The sequence below is a fragment of the Anopheles maculipalpis genome, chromosome 3RL (assembly GCF_943734695.1).
Source record: "Anopheles maculipalpis chromosome 3RL, idAnoMacuDA_375_x, whole genome shotgun sequence".
NCBI classification, from domain to species: domain Eukaryota; kingdom Metazoa; phylum Arthropoda; class Insecta; order Diptera; family Culicidae; genus Anopheles; species Anopheles maculipalpis.
In genome coordinates this window covers 75,635,253-75,662,145 of record NC_064872.1, presented here as the reverse complement: position 1 = coordinate 75,662,145, position 26,893 = coordinate 75,635,253, and the positions used below count along the sequence as shown (strand labels likewise).

Here is a 26,893-nt window from a genome sequence, read left to right as displayed (position 1 = left end):
AGTTGTGTAAAGAAAAACAATGTTTAAAGAAGTGTAGGAATGATTTGTTTTTAAGCATCAATTGTGTATCGTTTAAGTGAAAATATGTTACGAGTTTTCAAAGAAGTGATTGCAGAAAAGATGTTTATAGAAAAAATACGGTTATTTAAACGTTGTCTTATGTGTAATGTTTTGAGGTGATGTGTAATATGCTGAAATCAATCAACTTCTAACGATGAACTTCTAACCGTTTATGATCGATTCACCGTTCGAGTTAAAAATTTTCTTCCCCCGAAACAATGTGCAAGTGGTACGGAAATGGTGAATCGTTAAAGGTATGTGAGTGCCGGCAGCCAATACTCGATGCCTGCCGATCGTCAGCCCGAGGCTAACCCATTTTTTCCAGCACCCAGTCCCCGGTGGTTGTGTCGTGTGGGTTGTGAAGTGAATTTTTAATGATTCAATACGTTTCAAGAGTTTGGGAAAATTGAAAATCCTTGCCGCGCGCGAGATGAACGAAACAATGCAGGGCACGACACTGGTGCCCGACGGTTCCGGTGAGACGCCGTACGTGGACGAAGGAAACCTTACCGGACTGTCGGCGGAAAATCCTTCGCTGGCGATGGAAGGTTTGCTGGCGCTGGCCATGAATGCGAGCGGTGCGGAACGGTGCCGGCTGCAGCAACAGGCCGAAGAGTTGCTGCAGGACGTTGCCTGCCCATCCTTCTTCGACATGGTGTCCTGTTGGCCTCGAACACCACCCGGCACGTTGGCCGTGTTGCCGTGCTTTGCGGAGCTCAAGGGTGTGCAGTATGATAGTTCGCGTAAGTATTTGATGTTGTCGAGTGGGTTTCATTTATTCATTTCTTTTTGCAAAGGACAGTTAGATAAGTTGGTGGTACGATTTATTTCAAAACAATGTGGAGATGAATAAAATTTTAGAATAGCGTTTAAAAGAACTGTAAGAATAGTAACAATGAACATTAATAATAAGGCATTTCCTCCTTAAGATGTTTGATTATGTTGAAGTATTTTTATCGAAATAGTGGAAAATTGCATCAATAAACGACAGTCGTACGAAAACGGCCGTCGCATTTGCTACAGCTACCGGGTGCTCTATGTGTTCCATCATCAAAATTAACTCGAATAATACGGGATTTGTTTATATTATTACATTGCATTAAAATTTGTGAAAATGTTATTTATTTACAATTAATTATGACGGAACAATGCCGTATTGTCATTTGGGAAAAAAAATTTGGGAAAATATTTGAAACAGTGTTTAAATTAAAGTTGGGCCCGGAGACCAAGGCAAAATGTCGGGATTGGCTTTCCGCAAGCAGAAATGACTATCCAAACACGGTCAACATTGAGACAAGGAAATTCAGAAATCGTAGCTCAAGATCTATCCAAGAGGTTGTAATGCCTAGAAAGAGAAGGAATGTTTTAAATGCGACCGGAGATTTGACAAAATGAATTCGTGAAATACTAACCAAAATGCCAAAATATTGTATCTTCAACGGTTAGGTTTTGGCTCATTGAAAAACAATTTTAATATTGCTTGGTAACAAGAAATGTACAAAAATTGCAAGAACTAGCTTGTGCAAAAGATACCCAAAATCTGCAAGAAATATTTCTGTAGCAACAAACAAACCGCAAATCGAAACGATATTATCTCATCGCCAGGTAAGCTGGCACTTGTTTGCACACCAAGCTGGAAGCAAATACCGCAGAAGGACAAAAAAACATGCACTAACAAATCCCACAAAATATGGGCAAAAGGCTGAAACAAAACCACCCTACAAATAGCAAAATTTTCGATCGTTGGCTTACACTATTGTTCTGCCGCAAACAACCGCACAAAAACCCACTCGAAAATGGAACAAATACATATCTACTGCGGTTGAAAATTCCCGATGAGACGCGCGTTTATGGCGCCCCGGTTATGAGCGTTATGGTGACCTTGGCAGCAGCCGCAGCAACCGGCCGACCGATTGGCCGTACCGGTGCTGTTGCCGATAGCAAATGCACGATTTTCGGCGTTTCAAATCGAAGAAAAAGATTAGGGACTGAAATTGAAATTTATGTTTGCTACTGTTCCGGTAAAGGGAGCGCTGGTAAAGAGCGCCCGCCGGGGGAATGTGCTTGAGTGTGCGTGTGTATGTGTTGTTATAGGAACTAGATAAGAATGTGAAATAGATTGGTTCTTGTAAAGCATCCTTCATAGTTGACATTGAATATATCTTAAGAATTGTTGTGGCATTCTTGCTATCGTTTTGTTAAATAAATCTTATACATTTTATGCTTAAAAATAATTGACTTATACTTCCCGTGGCATACATTTTTAACTTAAAAACACCATAATGACACTCATGGGCAACAGTTTAATGTCCCAGTTGTTTCAAACTCTACATTAAATCACAATAAAATTCCAGCCATACAGTTCACTGAGTTTATCGGCCGTGAAACCGACATTCTTCGCCCGACAATGGAGGCGCCTGGTTGTTAGTTGCTTCCCTCAACATTGGCTACTGGCCTCTCTCACATACATACGTAAAATATCGTACCCATGTTTTTATTGTCCCCATATGCCTAGTACCTTGACCCTAGCTCCAATCTTATGAACCAAGCACAGTTCGAAAGATGGAAGCTTGAGAAGTATTTAACATTCGCACGAAAAGTCTGACGAATGTATAGATTGAACGAGACAGCTTAGTGTGGATGACAGAAGTTGAGCATATTAGCTACCAGATATCTCCTTGTTCTTCTTTTGTTTGGTGTGCTTCTCTACCTTAATCTACTTCAGCAGCGAGATGTCTATTTGTTAAATGAGGTAGAAGCAAGAGGGCGAGGGAGAAACAGATAGAAGGAAGCAGTACCAGCAGATGTACATAAATCACTCCCTCGCTCGCTGTCATGGTCGGACGTCGTCGCATTGTTAGCCTTCACGTTATCGCCTCACCACCATGTGTACTCTTGTGACTTCTTCCTACTCCTCCAAACCTACCTAAACCCAACAACCCAGGAGTCACACGCGATGGAGCAGATTTACACAAGCTCCGTATCGCCATCTCCCAACGGAATGCGGAGGTTCTTGGCGAGCGCACGAAACCCGGTACCACTCCCAGACATCTCAGTACATCACGTTAATAAGGTTAACTTTCCGCTGGCCGAGAATGTTTTGGGCTCCATTGCACATCACTCGCTCTGCCGCGTCATTTTGTACACTCGCCATTCTTCGTCCCATTCGTTTCATCCAATCAGCTGCAAAACCTGCTGCTTAAAGATAATCAGACCCACTGTCCTGACCTTTCGTGCCCTGTGTTTAAGCTACATTGTTTGACCTAGGGTGTACATGAAGATAGAAATGGATCACGAGAAAATACGATGACTTGCAGCTAATTCCAGGCAGTGAACAATGAAAGCAGTGAGAAAACTCCTGACGTACGATTTATTTCCAAGCTACCAAGACTGTTCCCGGCCCAACAGGCAAGAGTTAGTAAATTCTGTCATCTTCTGTCCAGGGAAGCATGTGCAACGTTTTAAATGAAACTTAACTCTCCGCAAGCTGACACACTAGAAATGGGTTTGTGAATGCCGTCAGAGTTTTCATTTTAAAATCGTTCCATTGTGGCCTCGTTTCACCATCTTGAAAACCTAGTTCATTATGCAGTGCAGTTGTGATGTTTTCTTTCCATCGCTCGAAGCATTGTTATAACGCGTTTCGAAGCGTATGTTTTTGCAACGAAAAAGCCCGGGAAAGCGAGATAAAAAGAAAATATTTATCAAACAACGAACAAACACATGAGCCACCCAGCTCGAATGCCGAGGCGAAGGAATTACATTACGCTCGTTGTTTCGGGTTTTATATCGTACGCACAGAACAAAGCACCATACATACGGCACACGGTACAGGTTAAGAAGCTTGATAAGCTTTTTGTTCTTTTTTTCTTCTCCCCCTATCGTTCGCCATAGGTTTTCTGGTACATTTGTGGAGGCGTTTCCGTAAGTGCAGTTGATGCTCTTGCTAGCCAGGTTTGGGTTTCGTGTTGAAGCAATGCTTTTGTGCGCGTGTAAAGATGGCAAACGATGTAGTAGTTCCTAGAAAAATCATCCACTTTTACTCTGACTGTTCTTTGATCAGCTACAGCACACACACGCATTGAGAAAAGCTTGTTCTGCTTCTTAGCTTTTCTTCGGTAAGGAATAAACAAGGAAAAGTCATCTCTGACTTTCTTCTTTCTTCTGGCTATTAACTTCAATCAGCCACCTGTTGAATGTGGTGTGCATGAAGTGACAGAAAAGGACCGTTTCTGGTTCGGAATTTTCTTCACGCAGTAGCTGAACAGTTGTGCCGTCGTCAGCTGATAATTACAGGCCACCTTTAAAGTGTACCATCGAAAAGGGAACAGATAATGGACTTGGTTGGTAGCTATGCTAATTAACTTCCGCATCGTCGAGTGAAAATGACCCTGCCTGTGCGTGTGTGTCTGTTTTTCTGTGTCATTAGCATAGGATCAGACTACAGGACAAAATGGGTATGTAGACAGTTTAAGTGAACAGGCGTTTGTTCGCGAATGATTAATTATTCACTGCATCGACCTTGCAGGCCATCGATGATGAAAAGAGCTTGCGAAAGCTTTATTTCTTGGAAAGATAAACGCATTTCATTTAAAGTTGCTCTGTGAAGGATGTATTCTCAGAACTGGAAAAAGGAGTTTCTCATTAAAATGAAAAGCAAATCGATCGTTCTGCTTTGGAACTGCAAATTAATGTCACGAGCGAAACCTATATTTTCCCTACCAATTTAAGTCCTTCGAAGAAAAACACAAAACGAATCTGCACACAACCGTTGGAAGGAGAATAAGCGGGCAAAACAAAAAAAGGTTATAACATAACCTTCCAAACAGAAACTCTGCCTGACTCGTTAGAAATGTAATTTGTAACCACTTAGCAAAAATAAAAATAAAGAATTCTGCGCTTTCTGTACGTTTGGATCGTGTGTTGGTGTACCGTTTCGTTCTGCTGCATGCTTGGCGCCGAGCATCGAACGCGCTTCAAAGGATAATTGAAAGAGATAAGTGTTTGACGTGTGAGCGAACATCAAACACATTTGGTTACGGTTGATTTGATGGTTGAATGTTGCACGCTGGTTAATATTATTGCAGAAAGAAAGTGAGTAAATTCATTTGCCTCATGACTTGATGATATTTTGTTTAGTCTGGAAAGGACCAACAAATAATAAAATTGGTGGTTGGTTCCCCGTAGGTGAATAGTATTTTCACGCTCATGTTTTTCGCTGCTTCAATCATTTTGATCAAGAAATGGTGAGAAGGTGTGAAATTCTTTTTGAACATAATTTGACTGTTCATAATGTACAACAAACAGGTTTTCTGGTGTGTTTGTTTCGGTACAAAGTTTCTGATACTAATTTGCCATTAAAGAGGTATATAAAGGGTATCCAAAGCAGGAAATGGAATTTCGCCCGCAAGAATCCAGAGAATACTCTCTCGGTGTGACAGCCACAGTGAACTGTCGAGATGATCGAGTATGGAAAAAAGTAGCGAATTGATTAACATTAATTTTTAAAATACAAACGAAACGGCCTGGTCGTTCTTAAGATATAAACATATTCTTTAACAATGAAACTAAGTATTATTTGTTATGACAAAAGTATTTTTATTTACACATAAAGAGAAGCATGATTTAAATAAATTTGCAAGCAAATAAAACATTACGTTGGTGATGTGACATTAAATGTTAATATATTAGAAATTTTTATCATATTTATAGTTTTTCTTCTTGATTGAGAGCTGAAGTTGTGATTGGGATCATTTTCTTCTTGGCTCATCGACCTACTAGGTCACACGATCAATCAATTATGCTATAATACTTTGATAATATTTTGATTTAGGGACAATCCGATGGTGAGGCAAAATATTTTGATTTAGAGACAATCCGATGGTGAGGCAACAGTGGTCTTCAAACGGCATGACCGGGATTCAAGTCTCATCCGGATCGTCCCTCCGCAGTGAGGACTGGCTGTCCAACTACATGGTATCGGCAAGTCTAGTAAGCCATCTGATAGCCTGATCATAGAGGTCGTTAAACCAAGAATAAGAAGATGATATTTTCACCACGCTTCATTGGTTATCACACAACTTTCAGCCTGTTTAAAACAAATGAATGATTCCAAAATATTTTTTACGTAATTGAAATGATACACAAATGAATAAAAAAAAATTCTAATCAGTACGACTGCTAGATGTAAGAATAGTCCTTAAAATCAAGTCCATTAAATAATTTCATAAAAAAATAGCCAAAAACGTTCAAAGAAATGGTTTAGAACGAAATGATGATCGCCAATAACCACTCATTTATTGATGACCTCAACCTTCACGCTATCTTCGGCAGAGAATGCAACCCGTTTCTGTAACCACGACGGTACCTGGGCTAATTACACCGACTACGACCGCTGCCAGCACATCGATCAACCGTCCCCGCTGCCAAGCTTCGAGCCGGAAATTGAACTGCCCACACTGATCTACTTCGTCGGGTACTCCATCAGCTTGGCCGCGCTCGTGCTGGCCGTAGCGGTGCTGGTGTATTTCAAGTGAGTAAACCATGGCGCGAGGTAGATGGCTGCGAGGCCACGTTCCACCCGGTTTCCCGGCGCCGGAAGCGTTACCGTGTGATTTAAAAAAGTAACTACTCTGCCCGCAGGGATTTGCGCTGCTTGCGGAACACGATCCATGTGAACCTGTTTCTTACGTACATCATGTCGTCGAGCCTTTGGATACTCATCCTTTCGCTGCAGGTAGGTGCTGGAAGGATTGCGCTTGTGCTCAAGTGATAGTATTTATTAATGGATCCACAAATTCTGCCCGCTGGTGGGAGTAGAAAAAGGAATCCAAAAGCATCCCATTTCCCACATCAAATTTGTATCCAATTCAGCTAGTGCTAATGAAAATCCTTCGTTCTATTTTCGTTTCTTCTATTTTTCTTTCACCGTGGGGAAATATTTTCACTGCTCGCTGCATCGTACGGCACGTGCACGTGTATTCACAGATCACCGTGAAGCTGGAAGTGGCTGGCTGTATATTTCTCGTAACGCTCTTTCACTACTTCAGCACAACCAACTTCTTCTGGATGCTGGTGGAAGGTGAGTGACTTTAGGTGAAGCGTGTGCTCTCGTTTTTGTCTTCCACATTTTACACTCTACGAAGGTAGACCTGCCTGTGTATGGATAGATATTTCATGCTCGTAATCGATGAAGATGCGCTTCATTTCACTTTCACAACGACCGATCAAACAGTTTCAGTAAACAACTTAATTTCCTATCGCGATCAAAACACCCTCTCCGGATATGCATAGCAGACCGACAGCTGCAGGATACATCTTTACACTAGCGCACTGAGCTCGTGGTTCATTTGCAAACCCGATCAAACAACCAAACGACGTCAACCGTAAGGGCTCGTTTTACCAACGCGTCCAACTGTATCGCGTCCGTCTATATATTTCTTCCACCATCTGGTTGCCAACGCTATCCATTATCGTGTTGCAAAGGTTAACGATGAGATCATGCAGCAAGAAACTCACCGACACCGTGTAGAAAAGAAAAACTTTTCCTATCAAACTCCGATACCCGTTACAAGGCTCTATCGGACAAGTATCAACAGCTGCAAAGCAAAAAAAGTACAGAAAAAGAACGTAAAAAAGCTATAAAATATTTATCCCGCCGCGAAATCATGTGTACAAGTTTTGAAACTTGTGCAAAAGGGTGCAAGCTGCTTCCTTGGCTCGATCTCAACCCCTTCCCTGTTCACATATTGCCAACTTCTTCAGGGCCCACTCACGTTTCGCTTTGAAAAATGAGCTTCCATCATCGCGAATTGTGCCACCACCGCCATAATCTTACCCCGCTGTTTAAGTACTTTCGCGTACGTTGATGCCCGGCTAGTTTCGGCTTCATAATTGACTTTAATTGCTTTTCGATGTTGCACCGGATGGGCTGTGGCAACTGGCCGGGTAAGAGCCGGCAAATTTATGGCACGATAATTATAATCTGTTTAATTACCGAAAACGGTCCTGTCGGAGGATTGGCTGTGGGTGAGGTGGAATGGTCTGGTTTTTCTTGTTTATTCTTAGCTTTTACTTCGCCGTTAAGCCGATAGTGAGCTGAAGTAAAATTAATTGCATTTGTAATTTATAAAGATGTACTTCGATGCATTAAATGAGTGGAAAAGCATGCTAAAAGGGTGTAAAATGATGAAAATATGGATACGGCCTTAGATAAGGTGCGTGAAATATATTTTTTCAAGTTTCTGATCACGTAAAATTTTCATAAAATTTTTGATAGATTTCTTGGTAATGTAATATTCATGGAATAAAGTAAATTATCTTAAAGTAAAATTGTTTTTATTCGAATTTAACACTAAATGTTTAAATTTCTGAAATGAATAACCTCTACTTAAGTTCTTTACTTGTACTCTCCATTGCTGTCCCTCATGATAAAGCTCATAAATTTGTCACAAATCCTAGAATTAAGTGTGAAAAATCGATTCAACCATCATCCTCGCCATAGGGTCACCGAGCGGATTACATACGGGAAGAATTGGCTTCATAAATCTTCCCACCAACAGACTTTCGCTCAGTTTTCTTCCCGTTTCTGAACAATGGTAGTCTGTAGAAAGGCTAAGCGTTAGCCTCTCGTAGCTGTAGAACCAAAGGGTGCACCTGACTGCCGGTGCATGGTTTGAAAGATGCACTTAATTACACACTCTCTCACTCGCTCTCTCACTCGCTCTCTCACCGCTCAGACACTTGCTCACATTGTCTTATGAATAGTTAAAACATCAATTACCGTATTACCATTCCTCCATGCTGGTACCTACACACTTTACTAATCGTTAGCGTTTGCAAGAGGCGGAGAAAAGCCAGACCGGAACGAGACGTAACGAGCCGTATAATTAGTTTAAAGCATCTGATTAATACATACTCCATCAATTAGAACGAAGCCAGATTTCGAGCGTACCAATGTTCGACGGATGAGGTACGCGAGCGTCTTTCCCAAGCGCCGGTCTGAAGATGTCTGTGGGCGGAATGTTTTGTAGGTGAAACTTAACTTTTAGTCTTGTTGTTCGTGTGGTTTGCAGGTCTGTATCTTTACATGCTGGTGGTGCAAACGTTTTCCGGTGACACGCTGCGCTTTCGGAAGTACGCCATTATTGGATGGGGTAAGTATGAGCTTGGAGGTTCAGTTTCAGAGGAAGCTGTGTTTTCAGATATCAGATGTGTGAAGAAATACCTTGGTTTTATAATTTTAGCGATTTTTATCAATTGAGTAACCAAATTTGTCTTGTTACAGTCTGTGAAATTACAATGTACTAGGCGCCTCCATTATGTGCAAGCTTTTCGCTTTGTAAACATCAATTAAATTATTATCACGAAATTTTACTAACGCTCCTCTACACCATTCTTTTCTCATGTAACCTGACAGCTTGCAGGTACTTGAACCTATTTTTATCGTAAAGTCTGTTGCAAAGTACACACCAAATTTCGTGTATGTACAAAACACAAAGAACGCCGTTAGTTCGGATTGTTAATTAAAACCAATGTCAAAAATGGTGGCCCGGTTCGCAGAGCTAGAACCGACATCAAAAGGATTCCCCGTACAAAACCCACACGGAGCTAATCCTTTCGCTTGCAGACCGGAAAGGTAACGCCTAATGGGTACAGTTAATCTCTTTATGCCCTTTTGCGCTCGGCATAATCCAATCGGGGTTGAAAACGAAACGCTTCGACATGTTGCGTCTGTTTAGTTGGATGCAATGCATGTTTGGGTGTAGTAAATAGAACTAGATAATAGAGGAGAGCAGTTATTTCGTAACGTGAAGCGTGTATGTATGTGTGTGTGTACGTTCACGAAAGCGTAACGTGTAACAGCATAACAGTTTAATTGCAGAAATGCAGATTGTTGGACAGCAAACGGATGTGAAACTTGATATATTTCCCATTCGATAGTTTGCTTCGCTCTTTCAATTCTACAGTACAATACTTTCCTTCTATTGATATCCTGTCAGACCTTAACAGAAAACATTCTTTTTCATGAATTAAGCATTCTACTTTAATGACTTACTGTTTAGATGCTACGGACGATTTGCGGTCCTGGACAGATGTATAAATCCTCGAACCTGTCTGAGTCACAGGAGTCTGTACATTAAAATTCACTGAACAATGCTAATATCATCGTACAGTTCTCATGGTTCAACATTGTAATGGTTTCACGACTGTCCTTCCACACATACAGGGCCAAAACTGAGCACCTTAATTTCGCTGAGTATACTTACTTATTTATTTGTCTATGCTGTTTTATTTTTTATGGAGGCTGTGGTGTTCCTTGAACGTAGAAACAATTGAAATTCGCCCAAATACATCAACTGAGATCCACAAAAGATCCAACTAAAAATACTCTTTTCTTACTTTTCATTATTTCTTTTATTTATTTATATCCAAATATTTAAAATTAAATTTTCATAAAATTTGTCGTTTTCGAAACCACGATATCGCAAGTTGCTATCAGTACAAAAACTGTTCTTTCCACCCTGCAGGAGGCCCGTTAATCTTCGTTGGTGCGTGGGCCATCGCAAAACCGTTTTTTGGATCATCCGCGAATTTGGAACATCCCAATAAAGTAAGCATCATACGGATATCCTCAATCGAAAAGAATCATGCAAACATTAAGGATATTTCCGGTTGTCCTCCCATGTTACTATTTTTCTACTTATTGCATTTAAAAAAACGCACACACACAAACACATACACACATACACAACAATCAACTCACATCATCCTTTTACTTTCAACTAGCTCGAAATAGAATGCTCCTGGATGCGTGAATCTCACATCGATTGGATCATTCAGGGCCCGTCCTGTGCCGTGCTGGTTATCAATCTCATCTTCCTGCTGCGCATCATGTGGGTAAGTGATGCGAAAAGGAAATTCCGACCGATGATGATTGATTCGGTTTTTCCCTCCCTCGAAAACTGGCGCTTCATCCGGTGGGAAAGCAAAAAAAAAACCGACGAAAAGATACTACCAAGAAGAAGGATAATTTTTTGACGAATCTATCATTTTCTTTCGTGTGCGTCCCTTTTTTTTTTTTTTTTTGTTCACGCCGATTTACCATTCCCCACGGATCAGGTGCTGATCACGAAGCTCCGGTCGGCGAATACGGTCGAGACGCGCCAATATCGGAAAGCTTCAAAAGCGCTGCTCGTACTGATACCCCTGCTAGGCATCACCTACCTCATCGTTATCTACGGTCCGGACGGAGGTGTTGGCAGCCACATATTTGCCATCACACGGGCCATTCTTCTTAGCACACAGGTAAAATCAGCCGCAACTATATTTGAAAAAGGGATGGGAGAGATGTTTAACGCTCGTAAGTGATTGAAGCCGACGTCTGGCCGCTTGGCGATACTATGACAAAAAATAAAAAACGGATAAATCTTCCTCACATTATATTCGCTATTCATGAGAATCGGTAAAACGGATACGGTTTGAATTGAGTATATTTGATTCAATTTTGAAGGGTGACATAAAAAATGCTTCACTTTTCAATCGTTTCGTTTAGCAACTCCAGGAAGGATCGATTGTGACGTGCGTTTCATGTTTTCATGGTTTTCAAACTTTTTATTATCTTTAAAAATTGTTTTTTAATTATTGTATTCCATTTATCTTTTTTATGATATGCGTATGAAGGATCAATTTAGCTATTATTATTGTGCTAAAATTTACATCAAGCCATGTTTGTTTAAAGGGATAAGTATGGTTATAAAATGTTGTTTTAAATTTTCATTATATTGGAAGATAAAACGAATGTTAAGTTCTAGGCAAAATTGTATGGGAGAATCGTTGAACACATTTCTCCTAAGGATGAATTGAAAAAAGTCACAATGACCTAGAAAAATGGCAAACCATAAAAAGCGATAGTTATTCTGATCGCCATTCTACCGTGAACCTCCAGCAATAATAGACGGTGAATGTGCGGCAAAGAAATGAAACCAATCATAAATCTGATGCATCATTAGAGTAATGATTTGCTGATTTGCATCGAGTGGAATTAGTATCACTGAATAGCAAACACGATCCCGGTTTTAGCTAGAAATTATGCACAAGAATAGAGTTTAGTTTTTCTGCCACAAATAAAATGGAAGAAAAATATGTTTAATACATGAAAAACTACTCTCCAAACCATTCCCAGGGTTTCGTCGTATCGCTTCTCTACTGTTTCCTAAACTCTGAAGTACGGCAAACACTGCGCCATCATTTCTATCGCTGGCGGGACGAACGAAACATCCTTTCCGGGAAGGTGAACAACCATCACCGTAGGTAAGTAACGTTCTGGAGAGCTCTTTTTTTTTGGCGTGTTTGGTGTTTGTTTTTCTGTGTTTTTTCGGTAATATTTTTAGAACACAAACACAAAACGGAACCCTTTTGCACAATTGCGCATCTGGGGTTTGAGATTTTTTGTTTTTTAATTTCCATATTTACCGGACTTTATTTACATATTTATAAAATCATCAATACCCGTAATTCCTACGACTCTTGCCCCCCCCCCCCCCCCACACCCATTATTGTACCGTTGTTTTAATGTTAATGTTGCAAAATTGTACGTATGTGTGTACGTGTGTATGTGTGTGTGTATATATGTTTTGTTTTACATTCTCCTTCTCTTTCTATCTTTTCCATCCCGCTCGTACACAAAATCGTTTACACTCGCTGGCTATGCCTTATGAAACGAAATTAAAACTCATCAAACAAAAAATAACTCCCACTCTCCCACTGGGCTCACCATTCAACAAACAATTGTCTCCTCTACCCACCTCCCCCCATGTGTCATTGGTCAACATTGGATGGCGTTCTCACATTGGACAACAAAAACAGGCCGACGTTCAGCAAGGACAATTCACCTCGTTCGCACACCGAAAGCACACGGTTGGTATTAGCGAGCGATAAACGCGTTTAATGTAGTTATCGGTGTTCAAAATGCTGCTTGTACCTAGCGCTTTTAATGTTTTGCTTTTGTTTTGTTTTTTTTGCATTTACTTATACTTTATTAAACTGGCTAATACTCACAGGAAGCATCGGCACTGATTGCAAACTTACACCCTTGCTTTTGTACGATTATTGTTTGTAACATTTATCACAAAACTTTACACAAGGAACTCTTTTACCTTGTGGTTGTTTGTTCAACAAACAAAAACTAGAATTTAAAAATGTTAATCAAATTTAAAAAGCAATAAAACAGCGCACCGATTTGTTTACTAGCAAAAACTTATTCTCACTGGATTAAAAACAGCTGTGATAACGTCTAAAAGTATGCAATTTTAAATTTTTGAAATGTTGCAATTTTGCAAGGTAAACTTAAACAATCTAGCGAACTTTACGTAAACATAGTTCGATCATAGAGGAAACAGCCTGAATACATTTATATGTTTGTTTGTTTAAACTTCTCAACCGTGTTTCATTCGATCCCCACTTACATTTCAATCATTGAACTGATTCAATATCCATTTCCCATGCCAAGTCCTTATTTCGTTGCCTCGGTGAGCATCGTTCCGTGAGCAGTGATACCATTTAAAATATATTTTCATCGCGTTTAACCATCACCTCTCGGGAAAGCAATTCCCCGCCTTAAAATCCCATCCATCGGACAGGAAATTGTTTACACGAGGCGCCTATTTGTAGACACCTGTTTGAATGTTTGGTCCATGTTTTCATTAAGCCGGAAAATGTTTTGCTCCAACAACATGCTTCCGCAGCACGTGTTTTAAGTTTGCTTTTGTTAGATTGCCAATCAATATGTCACTCACTCGTGTTTTTATGCTTCGTTTATGTTTCTTCATTTTTATATCCTGATTTATATATATATTTTTATATTATTCCTTTTAATGCTGGATTATAGTTTAACGACGACCACTTCTGCGCCATTAGTTTGATCCTGTGCTCCCGAGTCCGTGCCGTTCTATTTCGGTTACATTTTAAAGGTATAATTTTCGTTTAAGTTACTTTTTTAGATTTTGCTCTCGATTAGCTATTTTTAACTTCATGATTTTATTGGAAATAATATTTTTCAAAAACCTCAATTCTTGTATGTATAAGTATCATCATTGTTCACCCATCAAATACAGCTTTTAATAAACTTAAAGCATCCTCACTGCACCCCATTACGAAGCATTTCCACGAAGACACAACTATCATTTGCACCATCAACAACACAAACACACGCCAATCATTAACACTTGCAGCGTAATGATTCCACCCGGGTTTTGCAAACGTTGCATCGTACGCGTGCTGAATTTAATTTTCCTTCTCATTGTTGTCGTTATTGCTTGCTGGTGCTTCGGCGCACCTGCTTTCCTCTCGGACTGATGGCGTCCATCCCCATGGCCGTGCATTGGATTGGTTGGGACACATCGAACGAACGCACATCTGGAAACGATAACAAACATTAAAAACAAAACAAAAACACTGCTCTCCCTCGGTCGGCAGTACGGTTGAGTACAGCATCGCCACGCTGAAGCATTCGTGCGTGCTGAGAGATTAAACGTTAATTGCTAGTCGCATCGTCTCGGTTCCAGGGTTTTTGTTTCCCAGGGAAGAAAAAATGCATGGAGTAATGGTCACATTGGTTAGCAGAAAGCGAAAATCCTAGAAGTACTTATCAACGAAGATACTATATAACGCTTTTTTTCGTCATGTATTGGTGTATCCATTGCAACGGAAATGAATGTATGAATAATCAGCATGTTCAACGTAATCAAAAACACATGATAAATGAATGGGGAAAAGCAGACAAAGTTGTTGTTTGTGAAGTAGTTTTTGATACAGGATAAGCAGTGCAAGAATTATAACGCTGAAGATAAAAATCTACACACTTTACACGTATCAGCAAAGCAGCTAAAGTTGAGCAGGCTCTAACATTGACAAAACAATAAGCATTCTTAAAAATCATTCAAGAGATTTTATTTGTAAAACACGTTTACGATCATTCGTTCGCCCACCAACTCCCTTTACAACAACTGCCCACCATCCCACAACGCAATTTGCACTCATTAAAATCACATACAAATACAACCACATTAAATAATTACCTTCCGATGCCTCTTTCTTCTCCTTCAGGTTTTCCCAGTTTTCCCGACCAGAATCGATGAACTTTCCACCCTCCATCCCATGATCATAAACGTGTGTAGGCGCTGCTGTGTTGGTCAGTTGAACATTAATGGCAAGCCAAGGAAAGATCATACTGTGAGCGACATGCTGTTAAAGTGTTAAATGAAACGAGCAAGGGAGAAAGCGAGAGAGAGAGAGAGAGAGAGAGAGAGAAAGAGAGAGAGAAGGGAATTAAAGCAGAGACTAATTAAATGAAATGAACAAAACACAAAGAAGACACAAATAGCTTCAATGTAAACAGAATTTTCATTTTTTTTTCTCTCGATGTAAACTAAACTGATAGTGGCGTTTAGGTAAGGAAAGCTACCGCTACCACAGCAGGGCGTGATAAAGTTATATTTTTTCAGCCCCATGCAGCAGCTAAACGAAACAAACAAGTTTCTTTTTGATCGATGTGGCAAGATGTAGGTTATCGAATAAATCAATCCGTGCATCAGTGTAAGGCATTTAATGGGGAAATCGAGCGAATATAATGAATGTATTGCAAACGATACTGTAACATTGCAACTATTAGCAGCTTAAACTTGCCAACTTATTGCCAAACAAACCATCTAAATGTGTTAACAAGGATGTAAACATATACAATACAACTGATGAGCGGTTGCATTCATGAAGCAGGATAGAAAATATGTAATGCCAAAAGAACACACGAGTGTTATTTATAAGAGATGTCTCTATGGAAGTCGTTTTGGGTACGTTGTGCAACATTTTGCCATGAACATTTTTTGAGTGTATTTTTGCTGTAAATAGAATACAAATATAAATGAAATCTCGATGTACGTGGTGTGTTGCATATATTTTTTGTGATCATGTACTTCATATCACCGAGTATTACTTAAATGAACAGACCTTTTAATGTGTGGTTAGTTATTTTATTAAATTGCTTTTGAAATAGATTATAATTTAGTATGTATTTTCAATCATTCGCCTATTTTTTCGGTTTCAAAATACAACTAAGGTACAAGATTAATCTCTATTACATTTGTTGTGTTTAATAAATATATTTTTTTTCAATATGTGGTGTGTGTGCAATGCCACACTACAGCTTATTCTAAAGAGCAATTAGAAATGATTTATTTTCCCCACAATTTTATAATTTTTATGTATGACTAATGTAAGGTAAGCTATAAACATATCATCATCACCTTACATGTCTTAATCAATTGAGTAACATAAAATAAAGATAGTTTTGAAGCATCTCTTACAGCTTTTTTGTGGCTAAATTTCGGAACAAAACTCTTTTTCCCCACTATCTTTTAAAAGCTTCAGTTAATAATTCTAAGAAAAAAATCAAACATTTTTTAAGTATGGTGCCAATGAACGAAAGAGAAAGCATTTAAATTCGACGTTGCACGTTGCATGCTGATATATTTTTCTTACATGAAAAGACAACCAAGTTTACTTCATAGTCATTTCTAGGGAATTCTCAACTGAAAAGATCTGGAGGTAGTGGTGATAGCAGCGCGTTTCCGCATACGGCAGGACCGAAGCACGAATCCCATTTCGTCTATTCCTCCGTCATGAGAACTGATTGTAAAATATGATATCAACAAGTCTAATTAGCCTTTTTGTGGCCCGATAGGTTGTTAAACCAAGAAGTGAGAGAGAAAACGAATTTCTATGTAAAATTAACAGTCATGCGGAAAGAAATATCTGTAACAATCTTGCTAAAAAAAATCGACAAACGATTAAGTATTTAAATGCATCCTCAGAAGCAGTCCGGAATATTTCAAGCAAAGGTAGGAGATATCTTTAAAAGCGCAACTTAGTTCATAGTGAAATACTTGAGCTGCATTTAAAGCAGATCAATTTCAAGACGCCGCTCAAGTGGAGACGATATTGACCTACATAAAGAGTGACCTTCTGTTGTCTGCCAATCAAGATGGTATCGTCTTCCTTCTCCTACCGTTTAATAATTATATATCACACTGAAGTCGAAAACTATTTCTAAGACTGCATTATAAGAGTAGCTCTTTTTTGCTGCTATACAAATATTTTTGCTCAAATAAGTCGATTCCTCTGTATTTGTCCATCGTCAACAATGTCGCACCATTTCTATTCCAGTAGCTCCCAAGACACGGAGCAGATGGTTGCAATTTGTGATGTTGCCCGTTTTATTAAGTCTGTTCCGCGTCAACTCCAGGATCGTCTCGTCATACGTTACCCGTTGGAATTGCTCCAAATGTCAAGCGTGAATCCTCCACACACTAGCAAAGCAATGTATTCCTTTGGTGCACCTTTCCATGCTCCGTATTGCTGCGTACCAGGAGAGCCAACCAGGAAGGCAACATTGCAATATCCAATTTCAACATAAACACACACCCATACCAACCGATCTGGCGGTACACCCTCCAGCAAAAGTCTTCGACAAACATTGTTGCACACGAGATTCTTCTACCGGGTCTGAGCAGTACGCTGTCCAGTGCCGGTGCAGTCGTAAGTCCCAATCTGCTCGGGCGGAAGCGGATGTAAATATTTATGAGCAGATTATAGCGGTTTGCGGGTGTGCAGATGGGGGGGGCCTAACGGGTAGCATGCTACAGTAGGTGCAAGTATTTCTCTCTAGCTCAACAACAAACCCGAAAAGTCAACCGGTGGTTAGCCTCACCATCGGGCACCGGAAGCAGCCGGGTGCAATTCTTCAGCATCCGTGGTACCGGTGTGCTTTTCTTGCGGTTTTGTTTTATGGCAATGCGCTTCCAACTTCCGTTCGGTTTTAGGTTGATCGTCAATGGGTGGTTTATGTTGATTGCATGGATGCATCGGTGCTGTGCTGTGCTGCCCGGTGATGCTACCCGAGCGCTCTGAGCCTGAGTTTTGTGGGCAAACTGGGCTACTGGGACGTTTGTTAAGCGGCTTGGATGGTTTGAGCTTCATGCAGCTGGTATGTGAAATGATTTAATTAAAATTTTGTTACGAGCTACCGGTACAGGGCGTTGTGGGAATGGTTGTTTTGGTGTGTTTCGATACACGTAAGAAAGTGTAATGTACCTGTAATGTAAATGATACTGAAATTGTTAGATTGTGTATTAAAGTGAAATTATTTTGAGCATGCATGAAGTATTTGATATAAGAGTCTTTTAACCGTCTTCAGTTACGAGAGAAAAATAACAGTTACGAGTACTATTACTAATAATAAATTTTAAAACGACTGGACCAGGACGTAGGACGAGCGGACCGTATTGTCTGTAACTTTGGTTTAATTTAGAGCAACAAGAATATACTTTAAAGTGAGTTTTCATTCCTGCGTGTTTTCCGCTGTAAAAACTAATATTACGAACACTATGGTATGAAATTTGGGAATCACTTGAATTCACTTGAGCGTAAACCACCATGCGTCTCCATTTAAAAATGTTCCGTAAAAAAATTAACAAAAAAGCAATTCTTTAATTTACTGACACATGTTTTACTCCACATCAAGCACTTACAACAAGGCTTAAACTTTTACTCTTAAATGCAATAAATTAAAAGAAACATGTTGTGAATGCTTGCAATTCTTCTGTTTTTTTTAATGCCTCGAAAACAAAACAGAAGATAAAGGGCTCATAAAGGTTACTGTTCTCCAATATGATTAAATTTGCATTGAAAAAAAACACGTGCTCTTTTGAACGTAAACAACCGTGTGCTGCCACCATAATCAAAAAGCCGGGATTAGTTAGCCCGTCGTTCGAAATTCGAACATCACACTCATGCAACGTAAACAAATTCCATTCCCGCCAACAGCACTCTTCGAATGCCGATAGCAACAAGCGTGAAAGAGAATGAGAGAGCATGTGCGCTGATGGTGAGCGATAAATTGCTGAAAGAGACATTCACCTGCTCGTATGCTCTGGACTGTCCATAGCAGAATAGCGTGGCAGAATCTCTCAATCTACTCGCTTATTCTCAGTTATTTGTTAGTGCGAATGGAATGCCACGAATTCTTCGGGTTTCGTTATGTTGGTTCGTTACCTTCGTTAAGTTGCAGATGATCGTGTGTACGGCTCGAGCTGTAAGGTCACTAACAAAATTCGTTACCCGTTAGTATAACGTTACTCGTGGTTCAATTCGCATGCATACACTGTGCTCTCCCCTAGGTGGTTCTTGGTGTCAGTGCAGTGAATAATATAGTTGGTGTCAAACGAATCTTTTCAAAGAAGTGCATATTATTGTATTGTGTGTCAAGCTTGGCAGTTCATTAAATAATATTCATTTGTAAGTGTTTAGTAAAATAGCAAAACCAAGTGCTTTTTTACCATTTAGGTAATTAAAATTAAAGCATTTATAAAAATATATGTTACTTCACGTATCAAAACCCACTTAAAACAATGTGTTATAAGAAAGAAATGGAAGCTATTTATGTGTATTGTACCTATCCAATAAAGCGTTCTCTGTGTGAGGTTGATTACAAAACAAAGCTACCATCCTTAATCCTATTTCCCATTCCGAATACGGAATCGGAGTCAATATCGTGTATCGTGTGTCGTGTGAGTCGCTGCTTAGTGAGTATTATTTTCCACTTCGACTATGTCATGAGACGTGAGCGAAAAATGTGTTCCATTCCGGTATTATTATCCCCAACCGGTCCTGTACGCTGCGTCTGTATGTTGAGGCGTGCCTGATCCAACCACAAACCGGACGACGTTTCGTTCCCGCATACACATACACACGGCTGTGAAAACAGATATCAAAACAAAAAAAAAAGTGTGTCCCAAAATTGTGTTTGTGTGTGTGTGTCCTTTTGGTCTAGGAATGTGTGCAAACGAGCAAGTTATGTGTGCTGGCTGTGCTTCTGTCAAATAGCTCCATAAATCAAACAACGAAAAAAGGAAACAAACACCACGACCAGCTTGGTATGAAAATTTATGTGGAAAATTTCACGCCGTACGCTTGGTGGGGGATTAACTTAAGTCTCCTTTTGCGATGTGATTACAGCTACAGATTGCAGTGTTAAGCGAGCTATATGCAGCACATGTGTTTGGAAATTTGGACGTTGTATATGCATCAACCGCAAAACAAAACACACCGAAACAAGGGGATAAAAAGATATTTAACCATTCGCTACAATAGTAACGACGTATTCTGTTTTCCGTTTATCGTTTCCATCTTGTCAGTAGGTGTGTGTTTGTTTTCGAAGTGTTGGTTAAAGGAGCGATAATGCTACGTATACGCGCGGTGGATTTTGTCGACGAAAGTGAATTAAAATTGGATTTACGAAGGTAATTGAATTTGTGTCCAGGGATCGCACGCTGCAATCATCCACCCGGTCGAGTGAATCGTGAAACCAATATACTGGTTTGCAGCAAAACAACACACAAACACACCCATTCGCTCGCAGGTGGTTTTTAGGAATCAAATTTTGTGCCACGGTAGCAGTTAAAGTGCATTTTTTATTAGAGGTGAACTTGTTTTTTTCTCTTTCTCTCTCGCTTCTCTGTGGTATTCAACCGACCGTCAACGTTGAGTAGTACGTGGTAAGAGCAATTAAAACGGTGCTTAAGGTCGATGAAGCTCTCGGAAAACGTTGAATGCTCTGTTGATTGTTCATAGTAAATTGTGCTTGCTTTGGTAGAGAGGGTTGGCTGCTGCGGACGAAAAAAAGGTGTAAAAGTTCATCTTAATCATACACATCGGCCCCACAATAGTTGGTAAGTGAAAAGTTTACTTGACATTTGAGATAAACTGCTTTTCATTTCACTTCGAAAATTTCACTAACACATCTTTGAAAATTAAATATAAAAGACTTTCTATTTTTAATATTAATGAGGCAACATTAATTTGCTTCAATAATTTGTAACTTAAGGGGCTCAGAGAAAAACGTTTTCATTAGCGTTCAATTTCCTGCGGCAATCTGCAGTTAGCCTTTTCACAGCGAAGCGGTGTAAACAATGATTTTGCGGTCTAAAACAAAACCCCCTTTTATCTGTTCTTTGCTGGAAAAAAAATTGTTTGTGGACGATAGAAGTGTTTTTTTACGTTTCTTTAGAGACAGAACCCATCAAGAAGTAAAATGAAAACAATTATGCAGCAAAAGAAATGCTCATTTTAGTTCGAAGGATTTGTATGAAATTGTCCTCTCAAGTGAGCAAAATAAGCAATACTTAAAGGCAAATAGAGATACTGCAAATCAGTATCAAATAGTTTACAGTTTACCACCCTAAACAACCTGTTGTTTTGGTGTGTTTTTCTGTTATTGCATTACTAAGTCACATCAGCCATCGATTGACTTATTAAACTCGCTGATACTACATAGTTGGATAGTTAGTTCTAACTGCGGAAGAACGTTCCGGTTGGGAACACCGGTTCTGCCGTGTGAAGACAGGCATCGCTGCCACCTCGACCTCCGGATCACCCCTTTGTAGAAGATGTAGATGGTTGTAGATTGGTGGCAAGATTCGTAGATTGGTCGCAAAGGATTGAACATTGAAAGCTAAATATCCTCTCCAAGCCATCTTCATAATAGCTTTGGTAGAAGATGATGTTTGAAGCGTTTCCAAAACAATGCTCACAAGCCATAGCGTTTCGCGAGATGATAATAATTTAGAGCTGTCTGTATCATGATGATGAGAGTGTAAAAGCAGGAAACATATCAATTGTCTACCGATGCATCCCTGTTATCTTGGTGCAACCAAATTGCACACTAAAACCAATCCTCGACTGTGTCCTATTGAATGTTCATCCCACCGAATATTGTTGTCGAAGAGACGGGACTGATCTCTGTTCAATACTCGCACTTGGAGCATAATGTGGGTGTTGTTGACTGTGCTAAGCCTTACGTCAAGAGGTTTCGATTTGATATGTTGTTTGACACTACAGACGTATTATTGGATTTACGTTACCACTTTGGAATCGATCAATATTTTGCGTGCTCTAAAGTCGAGCTTGAAAGGGATGAACTTCCCGAAGTCCATCTTTATCATCAACTTCAATAATCAAATCAATCACTGTTCGACAATCGACAAATGAAAAGTCATTCGTTGTTTTCATCAATTATTTACAAATAAAAAAAAACATCGTCGTATCCATCTGGAAAAATCGGCAATCAAGTTTCATTAGCATTTATTACCTTTGTTATTTGTACGCCCAATTTGCGCTACCTTTATGTTTTATGGCCTGGAGCGCAACTTTTTGCTCTTCCTTTTTATTTTTTGCTATGCACATATTGTTGCTCGCGTGAGACTTAAGTCAGCTGCTTGGTTTTCCTCTGCATCAAATATTCCTTCTCGTCAAAATATTGCCTGAAAACATTCATACTTCACAATATACTCGAACATTCTGTTTGAAGAGCATTCCCTTTTCCCAAGGTCTACCAAGACCGCTCCCAAGAGCTCCCGGGCACAAAACAAACCGGGTCCGGAAAACAAAGCTTTATTTTTAATATCCTTCTTAGACGAATATTGTGTAGGTATGAGTGTGAGTGAAGTATATGCGTACGAGTGTTTTGTACGGCCTGTTTCATTATAAATAGGGCAACTTAACACGGTCGTGAATAGGAAGGGGAGCAAGAATAAGGAACAGGCATAAACAATACAAGAGAAAGGTTGACTTTTTCCTGTTCTCACACCAACCCATAAGGTCACATCGTTCTTGCCGCTAGAGCTTAGACGCAGATTGTGTGTTTGTGTTGAAGAAAATTTATCAAAAACAACGTGCCTTCTGACCATGCTTATATACCGTGAAACCCGTGGACTTTTCGTATCATTAAATTTCAACAACAGTTTAAGGCAATCTCTGAGGCCTGAGATTGATTGGACAAACGGGAACCTGGCAGAAAAATCTCATTAATGTCCAAAATATAAATAGTTCACTCGTTCGAGTGCTTCCACGGCGAAGACTAAGCTGCTTTTTGGTTTGGTTTTCCTCCAACAGAGTATGGCAGTGGCGTCGTTTGACTGTCGTTTGGCACTTCAAGACACACAGTCAGCTCGACATCGATTTCTTTTTTTGTCTGGTCACAGTGCTAAACCACTGGAAGGAAGCCAGTTTGTCTTGCCGTTATGTTAAACGTGAACGCCTGTGAGGGTAGCTCCCATCATCGTAACGATTACTGCTACAAGAAGTTTGCAATTTGTTGCCCATTATAACTTTTGCTAGCTGCTCGAAGCTACGTTGAAAGCAATGGTGGCAACATATCTTCAAACGAATCGACATTTCTTCAACAAGGTCAATCTGTCGGAATTTTGTTTCATCGTATTGCGCACAGAAAGATGCGATGCCATTGCCACATAATAATAATTCTCGCATTGCATCAAGAAAAACGCTTTTCTTCTGTCAAGCAATGCGGGTTTCCTTCGCCATCGGAGCACAAGCTAGATTCACTATTCTTGATCATTTCTTCGTATAGCTTTCATCTCGACATCAGTCAGTCAATGAGCTTCTTTTTGCTGCGTTCGCTGGAACAATGCTTCTTTTCTATATTTTTCCCCCCTTCTTTTCAACACTTTCTCGTGTTCTTCTTCTTATCGCACAAAATGAAACCATTCCACACCATCTTTTGATGAAATGAGTTAACAGAATTCTGCTCACCAGTACGCAGAACCCTGATTGTAATAATATGCTACCGGCGTCATTTTGCTTCAAAAAGGTTCAACCGAACACCGGGGAAAGATCATCGTTTCAACAAAAACTGTATACGAATGAAATAAGAAGCAAAAAGAAATGAGAAATGCAGCGAACATTCTATCGTTTCATTTAATGCAATGTGCAGCGAATGATAAAAGGAACGTTCAGCGAGAAGTTTAAAAAGTGGAAAAGTGCAGCAGCAACTGAAAGTTGATGGAAAGCTAACACTGAGCTTCTGTCGGATGATTCTTTATTTCGTGTGTTTAACTCCTTCTTGACGGTGCAGCAATTCAATTTCAAAAAGTTTTGAATGCTTGCTGCTAGTTTTAAACCTTGTTGCATGGCTTTTTCCTTTTTATTTACTGAGCTGTTGAGGACCTTTTGAGGAAAAGAATGGCTTTTATGTATCTTTCTTCCTAAACAGCAGCATTATTTGAAGTTAAATAGTTTAAATGTGGGTCAGTTGCATGCAAATGTGGGTCAAAATACATGGTGGGTGAAGCTAGTTTAATTAATTTAATGTTAGTTAGTATGATGTTGGTTTAAAGACACTATGTTGTTAAAGCAGGTTCTTGTTTTAATTTTCTTGTTTTACAGCTTGAGTGTTTTTAAGATTTCAATTTTAAATTTATACAACTTTTGTACCAAGTTGCTTTAAAACTTTGGCACATTTCGTTCTCTATAATGTTAATTTTGACTCACAAGTACCTACATGATTTATGTCCAACGAAAATGATATTCATAGGTTCATTCTTGTTTCACATACAAACATGCTTCCTAATCGATAAGTAATAAAAATAAGAATAACTTCATCACATCATCACGATACACATCTCTATACTGCCTATAAAAAGGATATAAGGAAAGAGCAATGGAATAGCAGAACTGTTTAAAGCTTTTCTCAAGCCTAAGGGAACTTAAGCAGTTTCAGGAAGAAATCGTAGCTTGAGCATGAGCACATTCCAATAAAGTTCTTGGGAAAATAAGACACCCATATTGTCGATTGGATGTCAGATGTCGGTGATGAATTTCTTCTTCTAAAGAAGAAGAGAACTTTACTTGTTCTCGCTAAGGCAAGCACGTCGTCCTGACATAACAAGGTCGTCGATATGTTTCCAGAAAACTCAGGCTGCGATTCAACTCAGAATTCATATTCAGATTCAGAACTTTTATTAGGCTGCGATTCAAATTTTATTAGAATATCAAACTGATTGTTTTGTTACGTGAAGTTAACAAAACCTTAAATTATAAAATTTGTTACTTTTATTTGCTTTTATCGTCTTTTTCCGTTTCGAAGTTAAATTCTAATCATATAGAATAATTTATTTTTAAAATTATTCTATTTTGCCTAGAAATTGAAAAAAACTTATGAAAAGCTTTCAGCAAGGTCGTGAAAAACCAGAAAAAAAAATGTAAACAAGACTCTTAACGTATGAGTAACTCATCATTTATGATGCAATGTTCCTTCTAAGCCCTTCTAAAGTCCTTTAAAATGGATCGTAGCACACATCAATCTTGTATAAAAATGTACCTTAATTGAGTGACTAAATTCACACTTATCTTTCATCTACGCCTTGCTACAACGAGCTAGATCATTCCACACATCATGTCGCTCGTCGGTGGTAAAAATTGTTCTATCACTCACGAGTGCATTAGTAAGCCCATCAGAAGAACACCATTTAGTGTGCTTATGAATTGTTGAGGTGTTGTAAAAGATGAGCAAGCATTTTTACTTTCTTCCCACACGAAAGAGGATGGAAAGTAATGGACAGGGCACGTGTTGTTGAATTGCATATGGTACGAGTGATGTGTTGTAAGGACCGGTGTTCAGCATAATGTTTAAGAGTGAGTTCGTTGTTATGGCTTTTCATTCACCCAACACAATTTTCATGCAGATTGGGAAGACTGCACGGATGGATGGATTAAAGTTCTTTACAGGAAGCTCTCCGCATGCACTGTCATAGCAATGAAATCAAAAAATATACCTCTCTAAATCTCTCGAAATGTCTCACTGGCCAAAACAGGCGTCCAAGAAGGCGCTTTTTACGACCGACCTATCTCGGCCCAGGAGTTCCTTCGTTTCCCACAGCAACTTTTCCTGTCTCGCTGGCAGAGCATGTGGGAGGCGGATGAACTCGGGCGTTTTCTCTTCTCGATCTCTCCGCAAGTGTCCCTGCGGCCTTGGTTCGATGGGCTCTCTGTGGACCGGGCATTCATACGAATGATGTCTCGACTGATGTCGAATCATTTTGCGTTGAATGCTCATCTACAGCGTATAACTCTGGCTCAGACAAAAGTGTGTGGCTGCGGTGACGGATTCCACGATGTGGATCACCTTCTGTGGTCCTGCGTGGAATTTGAAACCGCAAGACCCTCCTTGTTGAGCGCAGTCGAGAATGTCGGCAGACGACCGGGTACAGAAATTAGAGAAGTGTTGGCTACCAAGGACCTTTCCTACATGAGGATCATTCACCGATTCGCCAGAGACAACGGTCTTGTCCTATGATTCCACATCCCAAGTATCCTTCCAATCCATATTCGCATTTCCCCATTCCTTTTTTGTTAAATGTTGTGTTGTCTATGTTTTAAGTGTATTTTTTGTAGTGCCACGGGTAATCCGATGACTGGGCAGCAGCACTCGAGGGCGATTCCAACACTGCCGTAAAAGGGAGGCAGGCGTTGTTGAAAGTGCAGTGTTCTCCACTCCAGTCCAGTTTTGGCACATTGAGTTTGACAGCGTTGGCGTCGGGTTCGGGGTGTTTGGCGGGCTCAGTCTCGGGAGTAGTGAAGTCGCTTTCGCTGCTGCGGGATAGAGCTTGTCGATCATCCTTTGATTGGACGTTGACTAGATTGAGCTTGGAATGCCATTGCTGGAATGCACTGGAGAGCACTGTACGCAGACAAATAAATGTTCGTGCTGTCTTAACGATGTTTACTTGTTTGTTACAGTCCAGACCATAACAAAATGATCAACAATAGATCAGCCACAACACCACAATAGCCGGAATCCGGATGCCCATCATTACAATAGACACAGCAATAGTCCCGGACCATCAAAACTCACAACAACCACCACTACATCATCATTTCATCATCATCATCATCATCATCATCATCACCATCACCACAACCATCC

At 39.8% G+C, this 26,893-nt stretch overlaps 2 protein-coding genes across 7 annotated transcripts in view; one reads left to right on the top strand and one right to left on the bottom strand.

Moving 5' to 3' along the window:
* Positions 1 to 490: 490 nt before the first annotated feature.
* On the top strand, positions 491 to 15,230 carry LOC126562186 (diuretic hormone receptor-like). Of its 6 annotated transcripts, none has more exons than XM_050218623.1 (11): positions 491 to 803; positions 6,394 to 6,592; positions 6,685 to 6,796; positions 7,048 to 7,141; positions 9,135 to 9,215; positions 10,590 to 10,672; positions 10,849 to 10,959; positions 11,182 to 11,367; positions 12,245 to 12,372; positions 12,928 to 12,978; positions 15,166 to 15,230. In XM_050218623.1, exons 1-11 carry the CDS (start codon positions 491 to 493, stop codon positions 15,218 to 15,220), a joined length of 1,413 nt encoding a protein of 470 aa, XP_050074580.1. In that variant the 3' UTR covers positions 15,221 to 15,230. The 6 variants fall into 6 exon arrangements, with proteins under 6 accessions (XP_050074580.1, XP_050074582.1, XP_050074581.1 ...); XM_050218625.1 differs by lacking the exon at positions 15,166 to 15,230 and adding an exon at positions 14,536 to 14,631 and having other exon boundaries at positions 492 to 803; positions 6,703 to 6,796; XM_050218624.1 differs by lacking the exon at positions 15,166 to 15,230 and adding an exon at positions 14,536 to 14,631 and having other exon boundaries at positions 492 to 803.
* LOC126562130 (leucine-rich repeat-containing protein 15-like) overlaps positions 8,766 to 26,893 on the bottom strand; it is a 487,244-nt gene continuing 469,116 nt past the window's right edge. The window contains exon 3 of the mRNA XM_050218558.1: positions 8,766 to 8,784. The gene's annotated coding sequence lies outside the window, so the exon portion shown is untranslated. The remainder of the gene's footprint in view (positions 8,785 to 26,893) is intronic.